Source organism: Myxine glutinosa, chromosome 6, assembly GCF_964187855.1.
Source record: "Myxine glutinosa chromosome 6, kmMyxGlut1.1, whole genome shotgun sequence".
NCBI classification, from domain to species: domain Eukaryota; kingdom Metazoa; phylum Chordata; class Myxini; order Myxiniformes; family Myxinidae; genus Myxine; species Myxine glutinosa.
Genome location: NC_136266.1, coordinates 186,723,012 through 186,745,031, shown reverse-complemented (window position 1 = coordinate 186,745,031; position 22,020 = coordinate 186,723,012). Strand labels below are relative to the sequence as shown.

The window sequence follows — 22,020 nt, the reverse complement described above, 5'->3', positions numbered from 1 at the left end:
AAATATCAGTGATGTTGTTCATGTAGCATCAGTGAAGAGACGGGTTCAATGTGAGTGTCTTACGACTCTTGTCTGCTCGGGGAGCGGCCTTGCCAAGAGCTTTGGCAGTTGGACAAGCAGACAGAAAATGAAAATACTGAGTTCAAGGACGGAGCGTTGGATATCTTGTGCCTTCAAAGGCCTTTTTAATCGAGCTCCAAGTGCATCACGTGGTATTTTCAACAAACATTTGGATGAGAGAATTTTTGAATATGCCAAATGCATTGATAAAACACATTTGCTCTTGAGTTAACGTTTTATTGTCCATTGCATTTTTTTTTTTTTTACCATAAGTACAAACCATAAGTTGGTTCAGGAGCATGGCAACAAAGACCAAAAACGGTGCAAGAGGTAAATTGTACAGGAATTTCCACTTTTTACCATATGAAAATAAACTACACCAGGAATGCATTTTTACCCGTTTTGAGACCTGACACAGCGATTTTGTCATTGAAACGATAAGTCAGTGTTACACCGCAATGTAAGGCAGGTAAAAGTGCAGGTGGCTATACCATATACCATGCCCAAGGAGAAAAATTGCGGCAACAATCCATGTTTCCATAATAGTTGCATCCAAGACTCTGAAGAGGGTCCATGAAACTAGGGCTTCTCAGGACAGACATGATCAAGTATAAAACACCAAACTCTCCATCATTGATGTTAGTCATCTCCGTGTATTCGTTACAGGAAACACGAGACTTGAGAAAATGCTGTGCCACCAATGGCATTGCTGTAGAAAACAGGTGTGAATGTTACCTTTAGAGTAGTAAGAGATGTTATCATTGGGTAAGAATGTTACCTTTAGAGCAGTAACATATGTTATCATGATGCAAGAATGTTACCTTTGGAGCAGTAACATATGTTATCATCATGCAAGAATGTTACCTTTAGAGCAATAACAGATGTTATCATGATGCAAGAATGTTACCTTTGGAGCAGTAACATATGTTATCATGATGCAAGAATGTTACCTATGGAGCAGTAACATATGTTATCATCATGCAAGAATGTTACCTTTAGAGCAATAACATATATTATCATGATGCAATAATGTTACCTTTAGCGCAGTAACATATGTTATCATGATGCAAGAATGTTACCTTTAGAGCAGTAACATATGTTATCAGGATGCAAGAATGTTACCTTTGGAGCAGTAACATGTTATCATGATGCAAGAATGTTACCTTTGGAGCAGTAACATATGTTATCATCAGGCAAAAGAATGTTACCTTTAGAGCAATAACATATGTTATCATGCTGCAAGAATGTTACCTTTGGAGCAGTAACATATGTTATCATGATGCAAGAATGTTACCTTTGGAGCAGTAACATATGTTATCATCATGCAAGAAGGTTACCTTTAGAGCAATAACATATGTTATCATGATGCAAGAAGGTTACCTTTGGAGCAGTAACATATGTTATCATCATGCAAGAATGTTACCTTTAGAGCAACAACAGATGTTATCATGATGCAAGAATGTTACCTTTGGAGCAGTAACATATGTTATCAATTATCATGATGCAAGAATGTTACCTATGGAGCAGTAACATATGTTATCATCATGCAAGAATGTTACCTTTAGAGTAGTAACATGTTATCATGATTGAAGAATGTTACCTTTAGCGCAGTAACATATGTTATCGTGATGCAAGAATGTTACCTTTAGAGCAGTAACATATGTTATCATGATGCAAAAATGTTACCTTTAGAGCAGTAACATATGTTATCATGTTAAAATGTTACCTTTGGAGCAGTAAGACATGTTATCATGGGGTAAGAAACTCGGAGGTACCCTTCAAGATGGCTTCAATTGATAGCTGCTGGAAAACCCGTTGTTGAAAGAAAATGTCACCAAACCAAAAGGGTGAAAAGTGGCCCCGGACCAAACATGTGCAACTTCGCAGATTCATCAGAACTTGATTTTAATTTGTCGGAACCAAATAAATGACAATTTGTATGATGGTAAAGACAAAAGTATCATGTTCAATGTACAACATTAACACCTGTGAATCAGGGCCGAGGTTCAGTGCTGGGGTTGGGCCTCATTTCAGAAAAAGATGTTGCTCATCTACATAAAATGGTGTCCCTCATGAATACATATGTTCAGGAATATTCTGATAAAGCATGAACACAATGCATTGCTTTGGATATATTTTACAGGAAAAACAATAATCGCAAAGCAGCAGCAACTCGGGTGAACTGGATTCTTGATGCAGAGGAAGAAAAAACAATGCAAATCATGCTTTCACCTGCACAAAGTCATCATAATGAACATTATTGGCAAATGTATGAGATTGTATTTAAACTGATATAGCAAAACAAGTTGGCTTCATGGTGCCGAGTATTACATGACCAAATCGGTCAGACAATTACAGCATGTCTGTCTGTCCGTCCGTCCGTCACCGAACTACCCCCCTCAGTTTTGGGGCTAGCCCCGCCAAACTTTATGTTGAACCTTTTGGGGTCCCACAGGTGTGTTAAAGTGGGTGAGGGGTTTCAGGAATTTCTCAACACAATTATGATTTTGAGTTTCCACCCGTATGAAACTGCTCCTTCTCCTCATGTAAACACATTCACGGGTACGGCATTCACAGTTTCGCCATTTCCTGCATGTAGAAACATTCGCTGGTTCAGTAATATTTCAAAACAATATTGTAATTTAGTGTTTCAGCCTGTACGACGCATGTGTCCTGGAGTGGGTGGCAGTTTTAATACAATTTCTTAAAACTTTCTTTTTGAGATTTTGGGCTCCCACCCATACGTAGCACAGGTGCCCCGGTAGTATAGATTGTTGCGGTTTTGCAAATACATGTCCAAGCACACAAGAGAGACGGACGCTCCCAGAATGAGCTATGGCCTCAATTAGATTCATAGATTAGATTTCCCTCCCCGCGTTTAGAGTGTTCAGGGACACGTGTTGTGTGAGTTAAACAAGGACATCTCCTTCTTCATCTATTTATCCAGCATTCCATCCAGTACTCGACACCGTATTCTATCCAGTATTCTATCCAGTAATTTGTCCAGTATTCTATCCAGTAATTTGTCCAGTATTCTATTCAGTATTCTGTCCAGTGTTCTCACCAGTAATCTATACAGTATTCCATCCAGTATTCTATCCAGTATTCTATCCAGTATTCTATCCAGTAATCTATCCAGTATTCCATCCAGTATTCTATCCAGTATTCTATCCAGTAATCTATCCAGTATTCTAGCCAGTATTCCATCCAGTATTCTATCCAGTATTATATCCAGTAATATATCCAGTATTATATCCAGTATTTTTTTATCAGTAATCTATCCAGTATTCTATCCAGGATTCTATCCTGTATTCTATTCAGTATTTTATCCAGAATTCTATCCAGTATTCTATCCAGTATTCTATTCAGAAATATATCCAGTATTCTATCCAGTATTCTATCCAGTAATATATCCAGTATTCTATCCACTATTCTATCCAGTATTTTTTATCAGTAATCTATCCAGTATTCTATCCAGGATTCTATCCTGTATTCTATTCAGTATTTTATCCAGTATTCTATCCAGTATTCTATCCAGTATTCTATTCAGTAATCTATCCAGTATTCTATCCAATTATCTATCCAGTATTTTTTATCAGTAATCTATCCAGTATTTTTTATCAGTAATCTATCCAGTATTCTATCCAGGATTCTATCCTGTATTCTATTCAGTATTTTATCCAGTATTCTCTCCAGTATTCCATCCAGTATTCTATCCAGTAATCTGTCCAATATTATATTCAATATTTCATTCAGTATTCTATCCAGTATTCCATCCAGTATTCTATCCTGTATTCTATTTAGTAATCTATCCAGTATTCCATCCAGTATTCTATCCTGTATTCTATTTAGTAATCTATCCAGTATTCTATCCAGTATTCTATCCAATAATCTATCTAGTACTCTATTCAGCATTATGTCTGGTATTCTATCCTCTATTCTATCCAGTATTCTATCCAGTAATATATCCAGTAATCTATTCAGTATTCTATCCGGTATTCTATCCTGTATTCTATCCTGTATTCTATCCAGTATCCTATCGATTAATATATCCAGTATGCCATCGAGTATTTTATTCAGCATTCTATCCAGTATTCTATCCGGTATTCTATCCAGTATTCTATCGATTAATATATCCAGTATGCCATCCAGTATTTTATTCAGCATTCTATCCAGTATTCTATCCAGTAATCTGTCCAATATTCTATTCAGTATTTCATTCAGTATTCTATCCAGTATTCTATCCTGTATTCTATTTAGTAATCTATCCAGTATTCCATCCAGTATTCTATCCTGTATTCTATTTAGTAATCTATCCAGTATTCTATCCAGTATTCTATCCAATAATCTATCCAGTATTCTATTCAGCATTATGTCTGGTATTCTATCCTCTATTCTATCCAGTATTCTATCCAATAATCTATCCAGTATTCTATTCAGCATTATGTCTGGTATTCTATCCTCTATTCTATCCAGTATTCTATCCAGTAATATATCCAGTAATCTATTCAGTATTCTATCCGGTATTCTATCCTGTATTCTATCCTGTATTCTATCCAGCATTCTATCGATTAATATATCCAGTATGCCATCGAGTATTTTATTCAGCATTCTATCCAGTATTCTATCCAGTATTCTATCCAGTATTCTATCCAGTATTCTATCGATTAATATATCCAGTATGCCATCCAGTATTTTATTCAGCATTCTATCCAGTAATCTATCCAGTATTCTATCCAGTATTCTATTCAGCATTATGTCTGGTATTCTATCCTCTATTCTATCCAGTATTCTATCCAGTAATATATCCAGTAATCTATTCAGTATTCTATCCGGTATTCTATCCAGTATTCTATCCAGTATTCTATCCAGTATTCTATCGATTAATATATCCAGTATGCCATCCAGTATTTTATTCAGCATTCTATCCAGTATTCTATCCAGTAATCTATCCAGTATTCTATTCAGTATTGTTTTCAGTATTCTCTCCAGTATTCTATCCAGCATTCTATCGAGTATTGTATTCAGTATTGTTTTCAGTATTCTATCCAGTAATCTATCCAGTAATCTATCCAGTATTCCATTCAGTATTGTTTTCAGTATTCTCTCCAGTAATCTATCCAGCATTCTATTCAGTATTCTATTCAGTAATCTATGCAGTATTCTATCCAGTAATATATCAAGTATTACATCCAGTATTATATTCAGCATTATATCCAGTATTCTATCCAGTAATCTATCCAGTGTTCAATCCAGTATTCTATTCAGTATTCTATTCAGTATTCTATTCAGTAATCTATGCAGTATTCTATCCAGTAATATATCAAGTATTACATCCAGTATTATATTCAGCATTATATCCAGTATTCTATCCAGTAATCTATCCAGTGCTCAATCCAGTATTCTATTCAGTAATATATCCTGTATTCTATCGAGTAGATTATATATATATATATATCTATAGATAAAGTACAAAGTATACATATATAAATAAATAAAAAGCCTGGTGTTGGCTTAAGCTCACAAGGTCCTGAGTTCAAGCCCCTGTTGTTACGCCATTGAATTAACACTAGGTGGGTTGCCTCAGCCTGTCATCCTTCCAAGGTCGGCAAAATAAGTACCAGCTTACTGGGATGAATGAGGTAGACACGTATATAGTGTCTATAGAATGTCCACTCCCTCTTTCAAACTTTTCACCTTTTGTTACCTTATGGCCTGGAAATAAAATGCATTAAATCAGACTTTTTTCACCTTTATTTACACATCGTAACCCACAACTTCCAAGTGAAAAACAAATTCTACAAATTTCAGAAAATTAATTTAAAATACAAAACTAGAATGTCTTGGTTGGATAAGTGTCCACCCCCCTGAGTTAATACTTGGTGGAAGCACCTTTGACAGCAATTACAGGTGTGAGTCTGTTGGTATAGGTCTCTACCAACTTTGCACACCTTGATTGGGCAATATTTGCCCATTCTTCTGCACAAAACTGTTCAAACTCAGTCAAGTTGTGTGAGGAGTGTTGATGGACAGCAACCTTCAACTCATGCCACAGATTTCCAATGGGATTTAGGTCGCAGCTCTGACTGGGCCAATCAAGGACATTTACCTTTTTGCTCCTGAGCCTCTGCAGTGTAGCTTTGGCTGTGTGCCTTGGGTCATTATCATGCTGAAAGGTGAACTTCCATCCCAATTTCAGTTTTCTTGCAGAGGGCAGCAGGTTTTACTCTAGGATTTTTCTGTATTTTGCTCCATCCATTTTCCCTTATATCCTGACAAGTTCCCCAGTCCCTGCTGATGAGAAACATCCCCATAACATGATGCTGCCATCAGCATGCTTCACAGTAGGGATGGTGGTCTTTGGGTGATGTGCTGTGTTTGGTTTGTGCGAAACGTAACGTTTTGCGTTTAGGCCAAAAAGTTCCATCTTGGTTTCGTCAGGCCACAACACTTTTTGCCACATGACTGCAGAATCGCCGGAGTGGTTTTTTTCACACCTTAAATGGGACTCAAGGTGGACCTTTTTGAGTAATGGCTTCCTTCTTGCCACCCTACTGTACAGGCCTGACTTGTGGAGTGCTTGGCATGTTGTTGTCACATGCACGCAGTGACCAGTCTTTGCCATAAAGGTCTGTAACTATTTTAAAGTTGCCATTGGCCTCTTGGTGGTCTCCCTGATCAGTCTCCTCCTTGCTTGCTCATCCGGTTTGGAGGGACGGCCTGATCTAGGCAGGGTCTTGGTGGTACCATATGCCAATTCCAGGCTATAAGGTAAGAAAAGGTGAAAAATTTGAAAGGGGGTGGAGACTTTCTCTCGACACTGTATATATATTTATATGTATGTGTATATGTACATATATATATATGTAGATATATAATTATATATATCAAAGGCGAGTGCTCATGCCTTTAACCTCGCAGGTATGTTGACTTACGTTTGAGCTGTCTATCCTGGGTTTGAATACAGACCCAACTATAAACCATCATTTTGGTGTTTCTCAGACAGATTGAGGCCTCGATGTGGGTTCTGTCCATTGAGAGGATATTGATTCAGAGGACCCATGTGACAGCATTGGTTGTTCCTGATCTTTAAAGATCCCATGGTGTATTGTGAGTACTGTCGGCAAATTATCTCCGGCACACTGGACAAATTACAAAATTCCTGGCTTTTCAAGTGGAACATCAGACCTGAACAGATGTTTCGTGGAGGACTTGCGAGAGGACCCGACAAGGTGTGAACAATTAGGACAGTTGAAGAAGTAGTGCGTGTGTGTGTGTGTTTATATATATATATATATATCATTCAAAACAAGGTATTTAACATGAGATGTGAACGTGTCATTAAAGATGACTTTGTAAATTGTGATGGAAAGATAAAAATGAATCATTACAATATTTATATTTTGTTCTGATTTGGTATCAATGATAATGATAAACACAGGAACATTTTAAATGATCACAGTGATCCGTACAAAATTGAGATAGGCCCATCTGAATGAGTGCGGAGGTGAGTTTCCCACGTGTAAGTGGAGGAGGGATGCTTCCCCAAGCAGGAGAGTAAAACTCACTCTGAGTGCGGATCTCTGTGAGTGAAGTCCGGGTAAGAGAGCGAAGAGCAGAATGAAATGCAACATAGCCGAACCCGCGTCCATGGTGGAACCTAGGTCTGCGGTCTAGTCCAAAGGAAACACAAGGGATCAGTACCGGGGATGATGCGACTCCAGCCCTCAAGGTCTTGCGCTAAATGGACGACTCGGCGAGCCGGTGTGAGTCCCAGTGCGTCGCACCGGCTCTAAACAACGGAGCGCGCATTTCAAGGGGCTCTCCCCGTGACCGATCCGCTCTGTGCTCTCCATTGGTCAGGAACGAAGCCCCGTTCCCCTCCTTCCCGCAGGCACCGACGCCTTGGGGATGTTAACCTCCCTCCCCACACTATTCCCACGAGACAGAACCGTCGGAGGGACAGCTCTTGTGACTTGTAAGAACCATTTGCATACCTGCGTCTTATAAACAGGGTCAAGCTTTCAAGTCTTGCCTGAATTGCAGACCTTCATTGAGCTTGGTGTACATGGTGTGGTTGTACCCCATCAGATTGGTTGTACCCGCCAGATTGGTGTACCCCACCATATTGGTGTACCCCGCCAGATTGGTGTACCCAGCCAGATTGGTGTACCCCGCCAGATTAGTGTACCCCGCCAGATTGGTGTATCCGACCAGATTGGTGTACCCCGCCAGATTAGTGTACCCCGCCAGATTGGTGTATCCGACCAGATTGGTGTACCACGCCAGATTGGTGTACCCCACCAGATTGGTGTACCCCACCAGATTGGTGTACCCAGCCGGATTGATGTATCCCGCCAGATTGGTGTAATCCGCCAGATTGGTGTACCATGCCAGATTGGTGTACCCCGCCAGATTGGTGTACCATGCCAGATTGGTGTACCCCGCCAGATTGGTGTACCCCGCCAGATTGGTGTACCATGCCAGATTGGTGTACCCCGCCAGATTGGTGTACCCCGCCAGATTGGTGTACCCCGCCAGATTGGTGTACCCGCCAGATTTGTGTACCCCGCCAGATTGGTGTACCATGCCAGATTGGTGTACCCCGCCAGATTGGTGTACCCCGCCAGATTGGTGAACCCCACCAGATTGGTGTACCCCGCCAGATTGGTGTACCCCGCCAGATTGGTGTACCCCGCCAGATTGGTGTACCCTGCCAGATTGGTGTACCCCGCCAGATTGGTGTACCCCGCCAGATTGGTGTACCCAGCCGGATTGGTGTACCCTGCCAGATTGGTGTACCCCACCAGATTGGTGTACCCCGCCAGATTGGTGTACCCCACCAGATTGGTGTACCACGCCAGATTGGTGTACCCAGCCAGATTGGTGTACCCCACCAGATTCGTGTACCCAGCCAGATTGGTGTACCCCGCCAGATTGGTGTACCCCGCCAGATTGGTGCACCCAGCCAGATTAGTGTACCCCACCAGATTGGTGTACCCCGCCAGATTGGTGTACCCAGCCAGATTGGTGTACCCCGCCAGATTGGTGTACCAGGCCAGATTGGTGTACCCCGCCAGATTGGTGTGCCACGCCAGATTGGTGTACCCCGCCAGATTGGTGTACCCCGCCAGATTGGTGTACCCCGCCAGATTGGTGTACCAGGCCAGATTGGTGTACCCCGCCAGATTGGTGTGCCACGCCAGATTGGTGTGCCCCACCAGATTGGAGTACCCCACCAGATTGGTGTACCCCGCCAGATTGGTGTACCCTGCCAGATTGGTGTACCACGCCAGATTGGTGTACCACGCCAGATTGGTGTACCCCGCCAGATTGGTGTGCCACGCCAGATTGGTGTGCCACGCCAGATTGGTGTACCCCGCCAGATTGGTGTACCACGCCAGATTGGTGTACCCCACCAGATTGGTGTGCCCCGCCAGATTGGTGTGCCCCGCCAGATTAGTGTACCCCGCCAGATTAGTGTACCCCGCCAGATTGGTGTACCCCACCAGATTGGTGTACCCCGCCAGATTGGTGTACCCCGCCAGATTAGTGTACCCCACCAGATGAAAGTGAAACTGCCAAATTAGACATTGACGATTGCCTGAACCCGATCAGGCCTTCAACAGCCTGATTGGGATTTCATCACAACTCGGTGTTTTCCCTTCACCGTGGTCACTGTGAAATGCACATGCATGTAAATCCAAGTCTGAGACCATGGTGTCCATGTTTGCTCTCCGAAACACCAGCGCAATAAGTCAATAAGTTGTAGAGGTTCTTTGGCCGTTTCCAGCAAGTTGTTTTCGAGGATTCAAATTGGGTTTGAAGGCACCATATTCCCATGTTTTACCATCTTCATGGATTTAGTGTTCCAGATTGAATAATATCTTGATGAACCAATGGTGTATCCTTGTGAATCAAAGCGTTCTTTGATGAACACCAAGTCGGTCTAGCTCGAGCTGGTGTATCAACAATTCTGCCTCCACCATCAAATTGCCTTTCCATTTTAACATAATCTTGAAGTGTTGAACCATCCTCACCTGGATATCCATGTGTTCACTGGAAAATACCTGTTGGGATATGGACTCTTCTGAGAATGTAACGGTTTCCTTAAAACTAAAGATTTGCTTTGAATCTGCTGGGAATGGACCGTTACCATTCTCAAGGGTTTTGCTCGACCTTCTTGCCCATTGTAGCCAAATGTAGATCACCTTGCATCATTCGATGTCTCGTATTCACGGAACTGGAAGTGTTAGAAATGTATTGTCGAGAACTGTTATTGACTTGGTGAGTAACTCCTCGTTCTGTGCGTTCCAGACTATTGTGTGCAGGATTGAGACTTAACTTACAATATATATATATATATATATATATATATTGTTACAGATCGCGGTTTAGATGTTATGATGGGCCGAGCGGATGGTCCAACCGCGACCGTTACAGGATCCCCAATTGGCCTGATTCCACCCGACGTTGACCAGATCGCCCCACAGATATTCAATCGGGAAACCTCTAAAGCGACCGAAAGAGAAGGAAAAGAGAAGAAGACAGAGTACGGAGGAAGAACAGATTTATTATGCACACACAAGCAAAAAGAAAGAGCGACCAAAATTATTTACAGCAATGGATGGAAGAAGCAGTCACACAGTGCATCGTTAGCTTATACTATTCAATTTACTTAATCCCAGGACAACGATTAGGACAGACGACGTTCACACTTACATGGGGGATATTGCAGGCAGGTATGGCTTGAGGTGGATTGCTGGAGAGGGAGGCAGGGTCGGAGGCAGCAGCTCTCAATTCCTCGCGTTTTTGGCGGGAAAACCCTCCGTCGCGTATCCGCTGCCGATGCTGTAGACGTCACGCGCTGGCTCGGTCACACCTGCTCCTCGCCTTCTGGTGGAGCCGTCTCCCTCCTCTCAGCGCGTCTCTCCAAAGCTGGTTTCCTCTCCGAGTACCTCTCCTCTTTGGCTTGGAGCGTCTCGTATCTCACAGCTCAGCTCACAGCTCCTCTCGTATGTCACCTCTTCGCTCATCTCTTCAAGCAGTCCCTTCCAGTCGCTTTTATCACTCGGGGCGGAATCAAGCCGCCGGCTGCAAGGGCACGCCTACCGGGTCGCTAACCGCGGTGCTGGTTGGCTGTTAGGGCTGTCCGATTCCTCCTTCGATCATGACGACGTGCCACGCCTGTGAGTTGGCGGCTCCTACCCCCCCTCTTCTCCGAGATGAGCACATGGGCAATGGCGGCTTGCGGGATTGAACACCACTCGCACCGCTTTTGAAAGGAACTTTGGAGAGCGGAGATGATTGGGGAAATTGAAAGGGCCTACGCTTATTTCGTTTGATACAATGCAGAGTCAATCTAGTGGGAAACACATATTTAGCCTACATGGAATAAGGAAATACACTATTTAAAAAGATATATCGTGGCCTGTGTGTAAGTTTCATGGAATTAACTAGGAGGACGGCTGCGACCATTATTTACATTACGAGGGTGTTACACACCACAAAACCATACTTTTCACATTCGTTACACTTCCTCCAAAATTGTTACACTTCTCAAAAACCGTTACACTTCTCAGATTCGTTACACTTCTCAAAACCGTTACACTGCACCCCCCTTTCTTCAGGCCCGTTCTCGGGCCTACAAAACTTTAACTTAGTGTGACACGTAGGTGTAATTCCCTCTACAATTAACCTGACCCTGAGTGTGACAATCTTAAAACACAAATAAGTATGTCCCCCTATTGCATTGCACCCTGTCTAACAGACTCAAGCCCACAGCTAACCGAATTACGGAATTATTCTCAAACTATACATTTACGGTGGGGAGCATTATTTACAATGACGTTATTTCTTATTTACAACGCAACCCAGGACCTGTGTTTTTCTTTTTTTCTTTTTAGGGAACAAGAAAAAGAAATTCCTGTTGGGAGGGAGGAGACAGCACGCATTGCATCGATGCACCAGTACCAATACCACCAAAGCACCCAAAAGCACCACAAAGCACCAAAAGCACCACAACGCACCAAAAGCACCACTCGGTGCACAGTCACCACGGTTTATAATAAACACAACAAAACAACTGGTGGTGGTCTTCTCTTTCTCTGCTGGGCCGATGTTCTTCCCGACGTCTTCTGGCTTCATGCGGCCTAGTTGGAAATAATAAAAAGCACAAACCGTGTCCATTTTTATTTAGGGCAACAGGGGCAAACTAAGGGTGGTCCACCTGTTTGGCATAGGTGCCACCTTACCGAGGTCCGCAAGCAAGATTCCCTGGCCACTATGGCCGGTCTCCAACAGAGGTGCCCTGCCCCAGAACCTGGGGTCCATCAAGTGGTACTTGGCCACAGAACAGCGGTCCATAAAGTGGTACATCAACGCAATGCATGCTGGTTCTGGGAATCTCGTGCGCACAATGGCCACCTCACGCACGCTCCCCTCGGCACCCAATGGCGCACAGGTCCTCAAGTGGGAGACAAAAGGGGGGAAGACAATTGAGCGAGGGGTAAGGTCACAAGGGTACACGTCAATAAAGGCAATGCAGGGTGAAGTGCGTACAGAGAGCGAAGTGAGAAAAACTCGTCCCTACCGTACGTCACCCCCCCCCCCCCCCCTGTCACCTACACTACCCTTGCCCTTACCCCATATTTACAAGAATTTACACCTTTACAAATTCGTCACTACGTCTTGTCTTCCCCATCTTTCCCTTCTACACCAAATTCGTCTCCAATCCCTCTACTTCTAAATTTGCCATCACCAATTCATCATCAATCCTCATAAGGAGGGAGAGATGGAATTACGCACAATGTCACACCCACGTCATGATGCGTCTCACAATCCAAAACATTTGCATTAATGAAAAATAATAAAACATGGCATGGTGTGGAGTTACCTCATCTCAGGTGAGTGGATGCAGATGGTGCGAGGAGACTCCAATCCTAACTATCCTCTAAATGACTTTAACACACTTTACACTACCCGGGGTCTCTCCCTGCCAATCCATTGGCCAACTTACACTATGGGTTCTAAAAACCAATTCCCATTGACCAAACTGTGGTGCTTCTCAATTTGGGGTCTCACTCCCCCGATTCATCTCCCGGTGCCCTCGCACAATTTCTGGGCTGCGACGTGTAGCTCTCCCAGCAGGTCTACCCACCTGCACACCTCCACCACTGCAGTTGCCACCCTAGCTTACCTAGCTCCTCACCCTAACCTAACTAACTGGGGACAGCCCCTCCTGGCTCTGTCACCCCACTCGGTGCCCTCTGGCACTGGGCTACCTGGGTCCGTCCTCCGGATCCTCGGGCCCCATCCACAACAACTACTACCGGCTCCCAGAGCCCACCTGCGGCCTCACCTGGCCGACATCCTCACAGTGGTGGAGTGCCCAAACCAACTACACACACTAACAGGCTACACGCCCAGCCATTTCCACAACACTAATGCACCCATCCAAAGACCATTCTTTCACCCGCACCACAGATGCCAATATCCAACCACAATTTACCTGTACCCTCTACCTAACACTTACACTACCCGCCCCGGGTATCCGTGATGGGGGTCCACTCTTCCCCCATTCACACCTTCGCACCATCCACTCCACTCCACAATTTCCACCATACTCACTCCACGACCATCAATTCCAATACTCCATTTATTCCACACTACCATTCTCCACACAGCCACATACACCTGTTGTTGCACACCTGTGCCCTCACACCTGGTGCCACCTGCACCCTCCTTTCTTCCTGGACCATTTGGTCATCACAATACACATCACCATCACTCACTCATACACTGCTCCATACACCTGTTCAGTTGCACACCTGTGCAATCACACCTGTTCAATTCTCAAACACACGGCATCATCTCATCTAACTACTCCCCTCTGAAACTTGCGCTTCCCAGTCGCCCCTTTAAACTATTGCGCTCCCACGTCATTATCATCCACACTAATCTACCTGCGTCCCCACTACAGGTATCAGTCACTAACTAATCTTAACGTCACCTAATGTCATCTTCGCTAGATCCCTACACACGATATATCCTAACCCACCCGGGCTAGTTTTCACTGCCATCAACCCCATAAGCTATAGCGCATTTGCCCCACTTCTGTGAGGGATGGTGGATTTGCCATCCCACCACATCGGGGAGGTCCTATCAATTTCTCTTCTCCAAATTCAACAAATCAAAAATTTTCCATTTACTGCCAATTCTACCCACTATTATAAATTTCGTATCAAATCACGATCACTATCACTATCACCATCATCACAGTCCACTATATCCTAGCCTCGGTGCGTCGTGACATCATTAAACTCGGTTCGTAAAGCCGAGCAATGAATTCGGGTGGTTTGGTCGCCTGCAGGTTGAATCCGTCCGGCTTTCGGTTCAAGGGAGGTGGTTTGGTTGGACCGAGGTTCCACGCACCATCTCGGCGCGGCACCTTGCGGTCCCGGGCCCGATGGCTCAATCTCCCCCGGTCGGAACCCCGTCCCCACGAGGGGGCACCGTTCCGCTTCCTCCCACTCGCCCTTGAACCGGACCGGTCGCCTCGCCCGCCAAGGCCCGGACTCGACCGTGCGGGGCGGGGCCAAGCCCGAATCGGCAACGACGCTTCGAAGAGAAGCGACGCAGCTTCGATCCGCGCCGGCCCTGCATCCAACAAAGGGCTCCTCGCACCGAGTGCTCGCATCGGCTATCCGTCGCTCTAACCACTAACCCGGTTACCGTCGATGCTTCACTTGCATGCTCACACGCATACGCTACCCCTTTCACCCTCACAAAACCCGGCGTTCCAACGCCGTCCGTACATTCCACCAACGCTTTCCCTGTTACACACCACACCTCTCGCGCACACTCTTGCGCACACTTTGGTCCACACCTCTTCTCCGTTACGTCCTCCGTAACACTCACCATGGGCGTGCACTCTTGCATCCACCCAATTACGCGCTCACATGGGCTCTCCCACACCCGCGCTACCACCCACTCAGGTGTGCTTCCTCGCACGCGTTCCACCACCACATTACTCTCCGTGTCACACTCCGTACACCCCGATGTGCATTCTCGCTCGCACTCGGTTTCACTCCCACACTTTATAACACACCCACTCGCCGACGCACACTTTTTCCTCCCACGCGTGCCATTTCCACTCACACGGGACCCTTCACCAACGCCCGGATGCTTCCTCGATCCCAAGCGCGCGACAATTCTTTTGTCGCTAAACATCCTCTTACAAAATCTCCCAGCACAATACACAACAGCACGACTCACCTGGGGGATCCTTTTCTCCACGCGAACCTGTAAACTTCCATTTGGATTAGCGAGTACATCATCATGATTTGAGCAGGGACTTTGTACATATTCCATTTCTCCCTGCAATTCCCGTGCTACCTCCGTCATCTCTTCAATTTTAATTCCCAGCACTGCTTTTTCTTTATTTACCTCGACGACCGCTGGCTTTAATAAAACACCCTCTACCTCATCGGTCGCCGGCTTTTCCAAACCCCGTGTCGCGATTTCTACCCCCGTCATTGTACCCGTGCTTTCCTCCGCTTCGCTCAACCAGCGCTTTTCGACCCGCTTTACCTCCTCGTGCACCCCTGGGACCCTTTCGCCCAACTTGCGGTCTCTGTCCCTCTGCTCCCTTTCCTTTCTATCGGCCCTCATTCCGTTTATTGTTGCTTCAATTTGCTCACTCCGAGCATCCATCCGGTTCCCCATTACCCCCATTTGGCCCTCCAATCGCTCACCCTGTAGGTTGAGGGACGCCTGCATTTGTACCATAAATTGCTCCATGCGGGCCTGCATTTGGGCCATCCCTCCCACTTGTGCAGCGGGTGCGGCCGCCGTAGCCATGTGCGAGGCGCCATTTTGCGCGCCCGCAACCTCGTGCGCGAGGACGCCATTTTGTGCGTCTGATACCCCCTCAACCGCCTCCTCATTGCTCTCCTCCTCCCTTTCTTCCCCTAAGTCCTGGGTTACCCCTAACCCGTCTATCTCCCCCACCAACATCCGATCGCCTTGATTGTCCATGGCGCGATCTCAAAATTCGGGTTTTATAAAACAAAATTTCGGCAGCTCGTAATTTTGACCAAATTTTTTTTTCTACACGTTTTTTAAAAATTTGGTTCGGGCCTCGAATCTCACTCCCAGACACCAATTGTTACAGCCAATAGTACAATTGGTGTCCAAAATTTGGGCTAAATAAATTTAGTCCCAGGTTCGAATCCCACTCCTGACACCAATTGTTACAGATCGCGGTTTAGATGTTATGATGGGCCGAGCGGATGGTCCAACCGCGACCGTTACAGGATCCCTATGGCCCGATTCCACCCGACGTTGACCAGATCGCCCCACAGATATTCAATCGGGAAACCTCTAAAGCGACCGAAAGAGAAGGAAAAGAGAAGAAGACAGAGTACGGAGGAAGAACAGATTTATTATGCACACACAAGCAAAAAGAAAGAGCGACCAAAATTATTTACAGCAATGGATGGAAGAAGCAGTCACACAGTGCATCGTTAGCTTATACTATTCAATTTACTTAATCCCAGGACAACGATTAGGACAGACGACGTTCACACTTACACGGGGGATATTGCAGGCAGGTATGGCTTGAGGTGGATTGCTGGAGAGGGAGGCAGGGTCGGAGGCAGCAGCTCTCAATTCCTCGCGTTTTTGGCGGGAAAACCCTCCGTCGCGTATTCGCTGCCGATGCTGTAGACGTCACGTGCTGGCTCGGTCACACCTGCTCCTCGCCTTCTGGTGGAGCCGTCTCCCTCCTCTCAGCGCGTCTCTCCAAAGCTGGTTTCCTCTCCGAGTACCTCTCCTCTTTGGCTTGGAGCGTCTCGTATCTCACCGCTCACAGCTCAGCTCACAGCTCCTCTCGTATGTCACCTCTTCGCTCATCTCTTCAAGCAGTCCCTTCCAGTCGCTTTTATCACTCGGGGCGGAATCAAGCCGCCGGCTGCGAGGGCACGCCTACCGGGTCGCTAACCGCGGTGCTGGTTGGCTGTTAGGGCTGTCCGATTCCTCCTTCGATCATGACGACGTGCCACGCCTGTGAGTTGGTGGCTCCTACCCCCCCTCTTCTCCGAGATGAGCACATGGGCAATGGCGGCTTGCGGGATTGAACACCACTCGCACCGCTTTTGAAAGGAACTTTGGAGAGCGGAGATGATTGGGGAAATTGAAAGGGCCTACGCTTATTTCGTTTGATACAATGCAGAGTCAATCTAGTGGGAAACACATATTTAGCCTACATGGAATAAGGAAATACACTATTTAAAAAGATATATCGTGGCCTGTGTGTAAGTTTCATGGAATTAACTAGGAGGACGGCTGCGACCATTATTTACATTACGAGGGTGTTACACACCACAAAACCATACTTTTCACATTCGTTACACTTCCTCCAAAATTGTTACACTTCTCAAAAACCGTTACACTTCTCAGATTCGTTACACTTCTCAAAACCGTTACACTATATATATATATATATATATATATATATATATATATATATATATATATATATATATATATATATATATATATATGTATGTATATATATATATATATATATATATATATATATATATATGTATGTATATATATATATATATATATATATATATATGTATGTATGTGTATATATATATATATATATATATATATATATATATATATATATATATATATATATATATATATATATATATATATATATATTGCCGTGTGACTACCCTGTAGTGAACAACACAGGGCGACACGGATGACCAAACGAGCTTTAAATCCAAGGTGTTCAATCCAATGATGATGGTATTATTTACACGCGAGGGAAAGGAGGATGACGAACTTACCTGGACCCGACGTCTTCGCACCTGGATAATTAATTCCAATGACACAAGGATTTACTGTACAAAAATACCGGCTTTATTGAAGAAATTGTTCACAATTGTTTTTGTCGAACTGCATTTATCTTTCGGTGTGTGTACCGATAGTGTGTCACGAGGAAGATTCTCGGTGTTAATCTTTCATAATTTAATCGTTTCTGTTTGCCCGAGTGAGCGGCCTTTAGCCTGAGGCTTCCCCGTCGAAGTTTGTTCACTAAAGCTATTTCCTTCGCTGTTTTTGCTTGGTTCTGAGATTTTTCCCTTCTCCCCCGAACTTCCCCGAACATCTACTCTTTGTCTCTTTGTAAAAAACAAACAACAAAAAAAACAACATTTATTTCCCTTTCTCCACGTGTGCTGTTTGTCAAATTGTGTGCTCCTGTCCACGTGCGCTGTATCACCCTGCCCCCATTACCTCCTTGCCTTCCACCTTTTTCCCTGTTCGCGTGACTTGTGGTTCTCCCTCTAGGCCCTCTCCCCGTTGGTATCTTTGTGAATATAAGATTGTTCTTCACGGTTCTGTTTAAATATGTTTACACTTACCCCTGCAGTGTTTTATTCAGTGGTATATTACAACACGCTCTTTTTCTTCCTATTTAAAAGCCTTTTTTCAATTTCCTCTCCAACTCATTCCACTTCAAAAAAAAATTCAATCTCTTATAATTATTTCTCACTACATGCTCTAAATTCACATTCATTCCACCCCTCCTCCATCTTTCTTAAACGGATCGCTAACTTGAAAATCACAATAAACCCAATTTGATATAAATGTTCGTCTTTCATTAATCATCCACTATATAAACTCCCCCTTTGCCCCTCCCCTCCAAATCTCCCCCTTGCCCCTCCCCTCCAAATCTCCCCACTTGCCCCTCCCCTCCAAAAATCCCCCCTTGCCCCTCCCCTCCAAATCTCCCCCCTTGCCCCTCCCCTCCAAATCTCCCCCCTTGCCCCTTCCCTCCAAATCTCCCCCCTTGCCCCTCCCCTCCAAATCTCCCCCCTTGCCCCTCCCCTCCAAATCACCCCACTTGCCCCTTCCCTCTTAAATCCCCCCTTGCTCCTCCCCTCCTAAACTCCCCCCTCATCCCTCCCCTTCAAAACTCCACCCCAACTCCTCCCCTGCAAATCTCCCCCCCTTCCATCCCTCTCCATTTCTCCCCCCTTCCCCCTCCTCCTCAAAGCTGCCTCCTCCCCACATCGTCTCCCTTCTATCTCATACCTCCACCTCCCCCAACCTTCTACTTCCCTCTGCCCCCCCCCCCCCTCAAACAACCCCTCACTGTTCCTCATCCCATCACCATCAAACCTTTCGTCCTCCTCATCCTTCCTTTTCCTGTAACTTTTCTGTAATCTCTGTCACACTATCAACTGCTCTCCCTACCTCCCCCTCTCACCCTCCATCTGACCCTACCCCTCCCCTCCCCTGTCCTGCACCCGATGTTCCCCCTCTCTCCTCATTAACGGTATGGACCTCAAACAACCGGGGCCTTCGCTCAAACCTGATTAATCTCTCCATTCAGGTTGCTTCTGACAATCCAGACTTGATCTGCTTAACAGAAACTTTCCTCCTTCAAGGTGTCTCTGATTCCTTAATATCTCTTCCTGGTTACTCCCTCCTACGGTATGATAGCCCTGAGCCTCGTCCTGGTGGTCGGGTTGCTATCTTTTTCAAAAACTCTCTTCCTCACTCTCATTGCACTGCCCTCTCTCCACCCCACACCCAGGAGTACCTCTGGCTACGGCTTCCTCTCCGCTCCCACCTTTTGTTCATATGTGTTCTGTACTGCCCTCCAAACAGTGATGACTCCATTTACATTTCGCTGTCTGACAACATGGACCAACTTCTATCAACTCATCCAAACTCTCTCTTCCTCATATGTGGTGACTTCAACTGTCATCATGCCAGCTGGCTGGGTGTGGATTCCTCTCTCACCAGCCATGGCACCTCAGCAAAGGACTTCTGTGACTCATTGGGACTGACACAATCTGTCAATTTCCTGACCCGGATCTCAGTCAATGGAGTATCTTCTCTTCCAGACTTGGTTATGACAAACTTCCCTGCAAATGTCTGCTGCTCTTCTTCTGCTCCAATCGGTTCTTCTGATCATGTGCTTGTTAAAGTGGACATCTCTCTGACCATTGTCAGAGAGCCTCGTCAGCGTCGACGAGTCTGGCATTTCGCTCAGGCCGACTGGCACGGTCTGCAAGCATCCATCAATCATCTGGAGTGGTCTCCCATCTCTACTGCCTCTGACATCAATTCTTCCTGGGAATTCTTCCAAAGCAAACTCCTCTCTCTCTCTCATGCACAGATTTATCCCATCTCGTCTTCAGTTGTCTTACCCTTCCTCCCGTCCATGGTACACTGAATCTTGTGGTGACGCAGTTGCCCTGAAACAACTTGCCTTTGCCTCTTGGAAGGCAAATCCAACTGAAGGCAATCTCAGTTCCTTCCACCAGGCTCGGAACAAGTGTGTGTCTACCATCAGGAGTGCCAGGAAGCACTATCTCTCCACACTCAAGAATGAACTCTCAAACCTGTCTCCTTCCTCCAAATCCTAGTGGCGTCTGGTCAAATCCGTTTCTGGTGTTGGTTCCCCCTCCATCCCCTCCCTTACCTCAAATGGCTACACAGTTGACACCGCACGTGACAAAGCCGAATGCTTCAAGTCTGTGTTTGCCTCAAAATCTTGTGTCCAAAACCCATCTCTCTCTGTTCCCACCTTACCCAGTCGAACACAACTGCTCCTGGACTCTGTGTCCTTTTCTCCTGAGAAGGTGGAGAAGTTTTGTCAAACCTCGACTCTGATTCTGCCACTGGACCAGACGGCATCAGCCCACGGGTCCTAAAATCCTGCTCTGCTGCTCGATCTCACCCTCTCTCTGTTCTTTTCACCCTCTCTTTTACTCAAGGTCATCTGCCAGCATCTTGGAAATCAGCAAACATTACCGCTTTACACAAAAAATGTGCAAAAACAGATCCTTGCAACTACAGACCAATCAGCCTGCTCCCAATTATCAGCAAAGTCATGGAATCCATCATTGCTTCGGATATCAAATCATTCCTCTTCACCAATGGCTTGATCTCCGATCATCATTTTGGATTCACACCATATCACTCTACTCTGGACATGCTGCTTATGCTGTCTCAACAATGGATGGAGGCCCTCAATGCCAAACAGGAAATCAGAGCCGTCTCCCTTGACAGATCACGTGCCTTCACTACGGTCTAGCACCCAGCTCTGCTCACCAAACTCTCCTCCTATGGTATCCATGGAAATCTCCACGCATGGCTTGCGGACTTCCTCTCTGGCCGTAGTCAACGTGTGGCCCTGAATGGATTTCTCTCATCTCCCCTTCCTGTTCTGGCTGGAGTTCCCCCGAGGTGGTGTTCTGGGCCCAGTGCTTTTTCTGGTCTTCATTAATGATCTCTCCGACTCTATGGAAAATCCTCTCGATCTCTTTGCTGATGACTCCACTCTCTGCCGCTCCATTCCTCATCCCTCAGATCGGCAGTCTGCAGTCTCCTCACTCTCTGCAGACCTGGACAAATCACAGACTGGTCAAACAAGTGGAACATGCCATTCAATCCTGACAAATCTCACACTCTTACTATGTCTCTCCAAAAAGACCGACTGGAAAACCCTCCCATCTACTTTCTCAAGAATCCTCTCCAAGAAGTTCTGTCGCTCAAGCTTTTGGGTCTCACGATCTGCCATGATCTTTCTTGGGAAAACCGCATTTCCAAGCTGGCCTCTAAAGCCAGTCGCCGACTGGGCATCCTCCATCGTGCGAAGTACTTCCTTGGCACACCTGAGCTCCTCACCACATACAAGGCTTTCATCCGCAGCTCAATGGAATACTGTTCCCCCCTCTGGGCCGGTGCTCCTGCCTCACACCTAGCTCGGCTTCACGCTGTTGTAACCAAAGCTTTCAGAATCATTGGAATCTCCTGTGATGAAGCTAACTCCGAGGGCCTTTCACTCACTCCCTGCAGGCAGGTTGGTGGTCTTTCTGTCTTCTACCGACTCCTCTCCGGCCTTGCTCCCCCAGCTCTCTCTGT

The 22,020-nt window shown here is 45.6% G+C and overlaps 1 protein-coding gene and 1 pseudogene across 1 annotated transcript in view; one reads left to right on the top strand and one right to left on the bottom strand.

The window, feature by feature from the left end:
- Positions 1 to 7,873, bottom strand: part of LOC137429047 (SPARC-related modular calcium-binding protein 1) — a gene marked incomplete in the record, with an annotated part of 356,175 nt that extends 348,302 nt beyond the window's left edge. The window contains 1 exon segment of the mRNA XM_078781008.1: positions 7,629 to 7,873. Coding sequence (XP_078637134.1) covers positions 7,629 to 7,712 — 84 coding nt within the window.
- LOC144892550 (uncharacterized) lies at positions 4,261 to 5,379 on the top strand (annotated as a pseudogene).
- Positions 7,874 to 22,020: the final 14,147 nt, after the last annotated feature.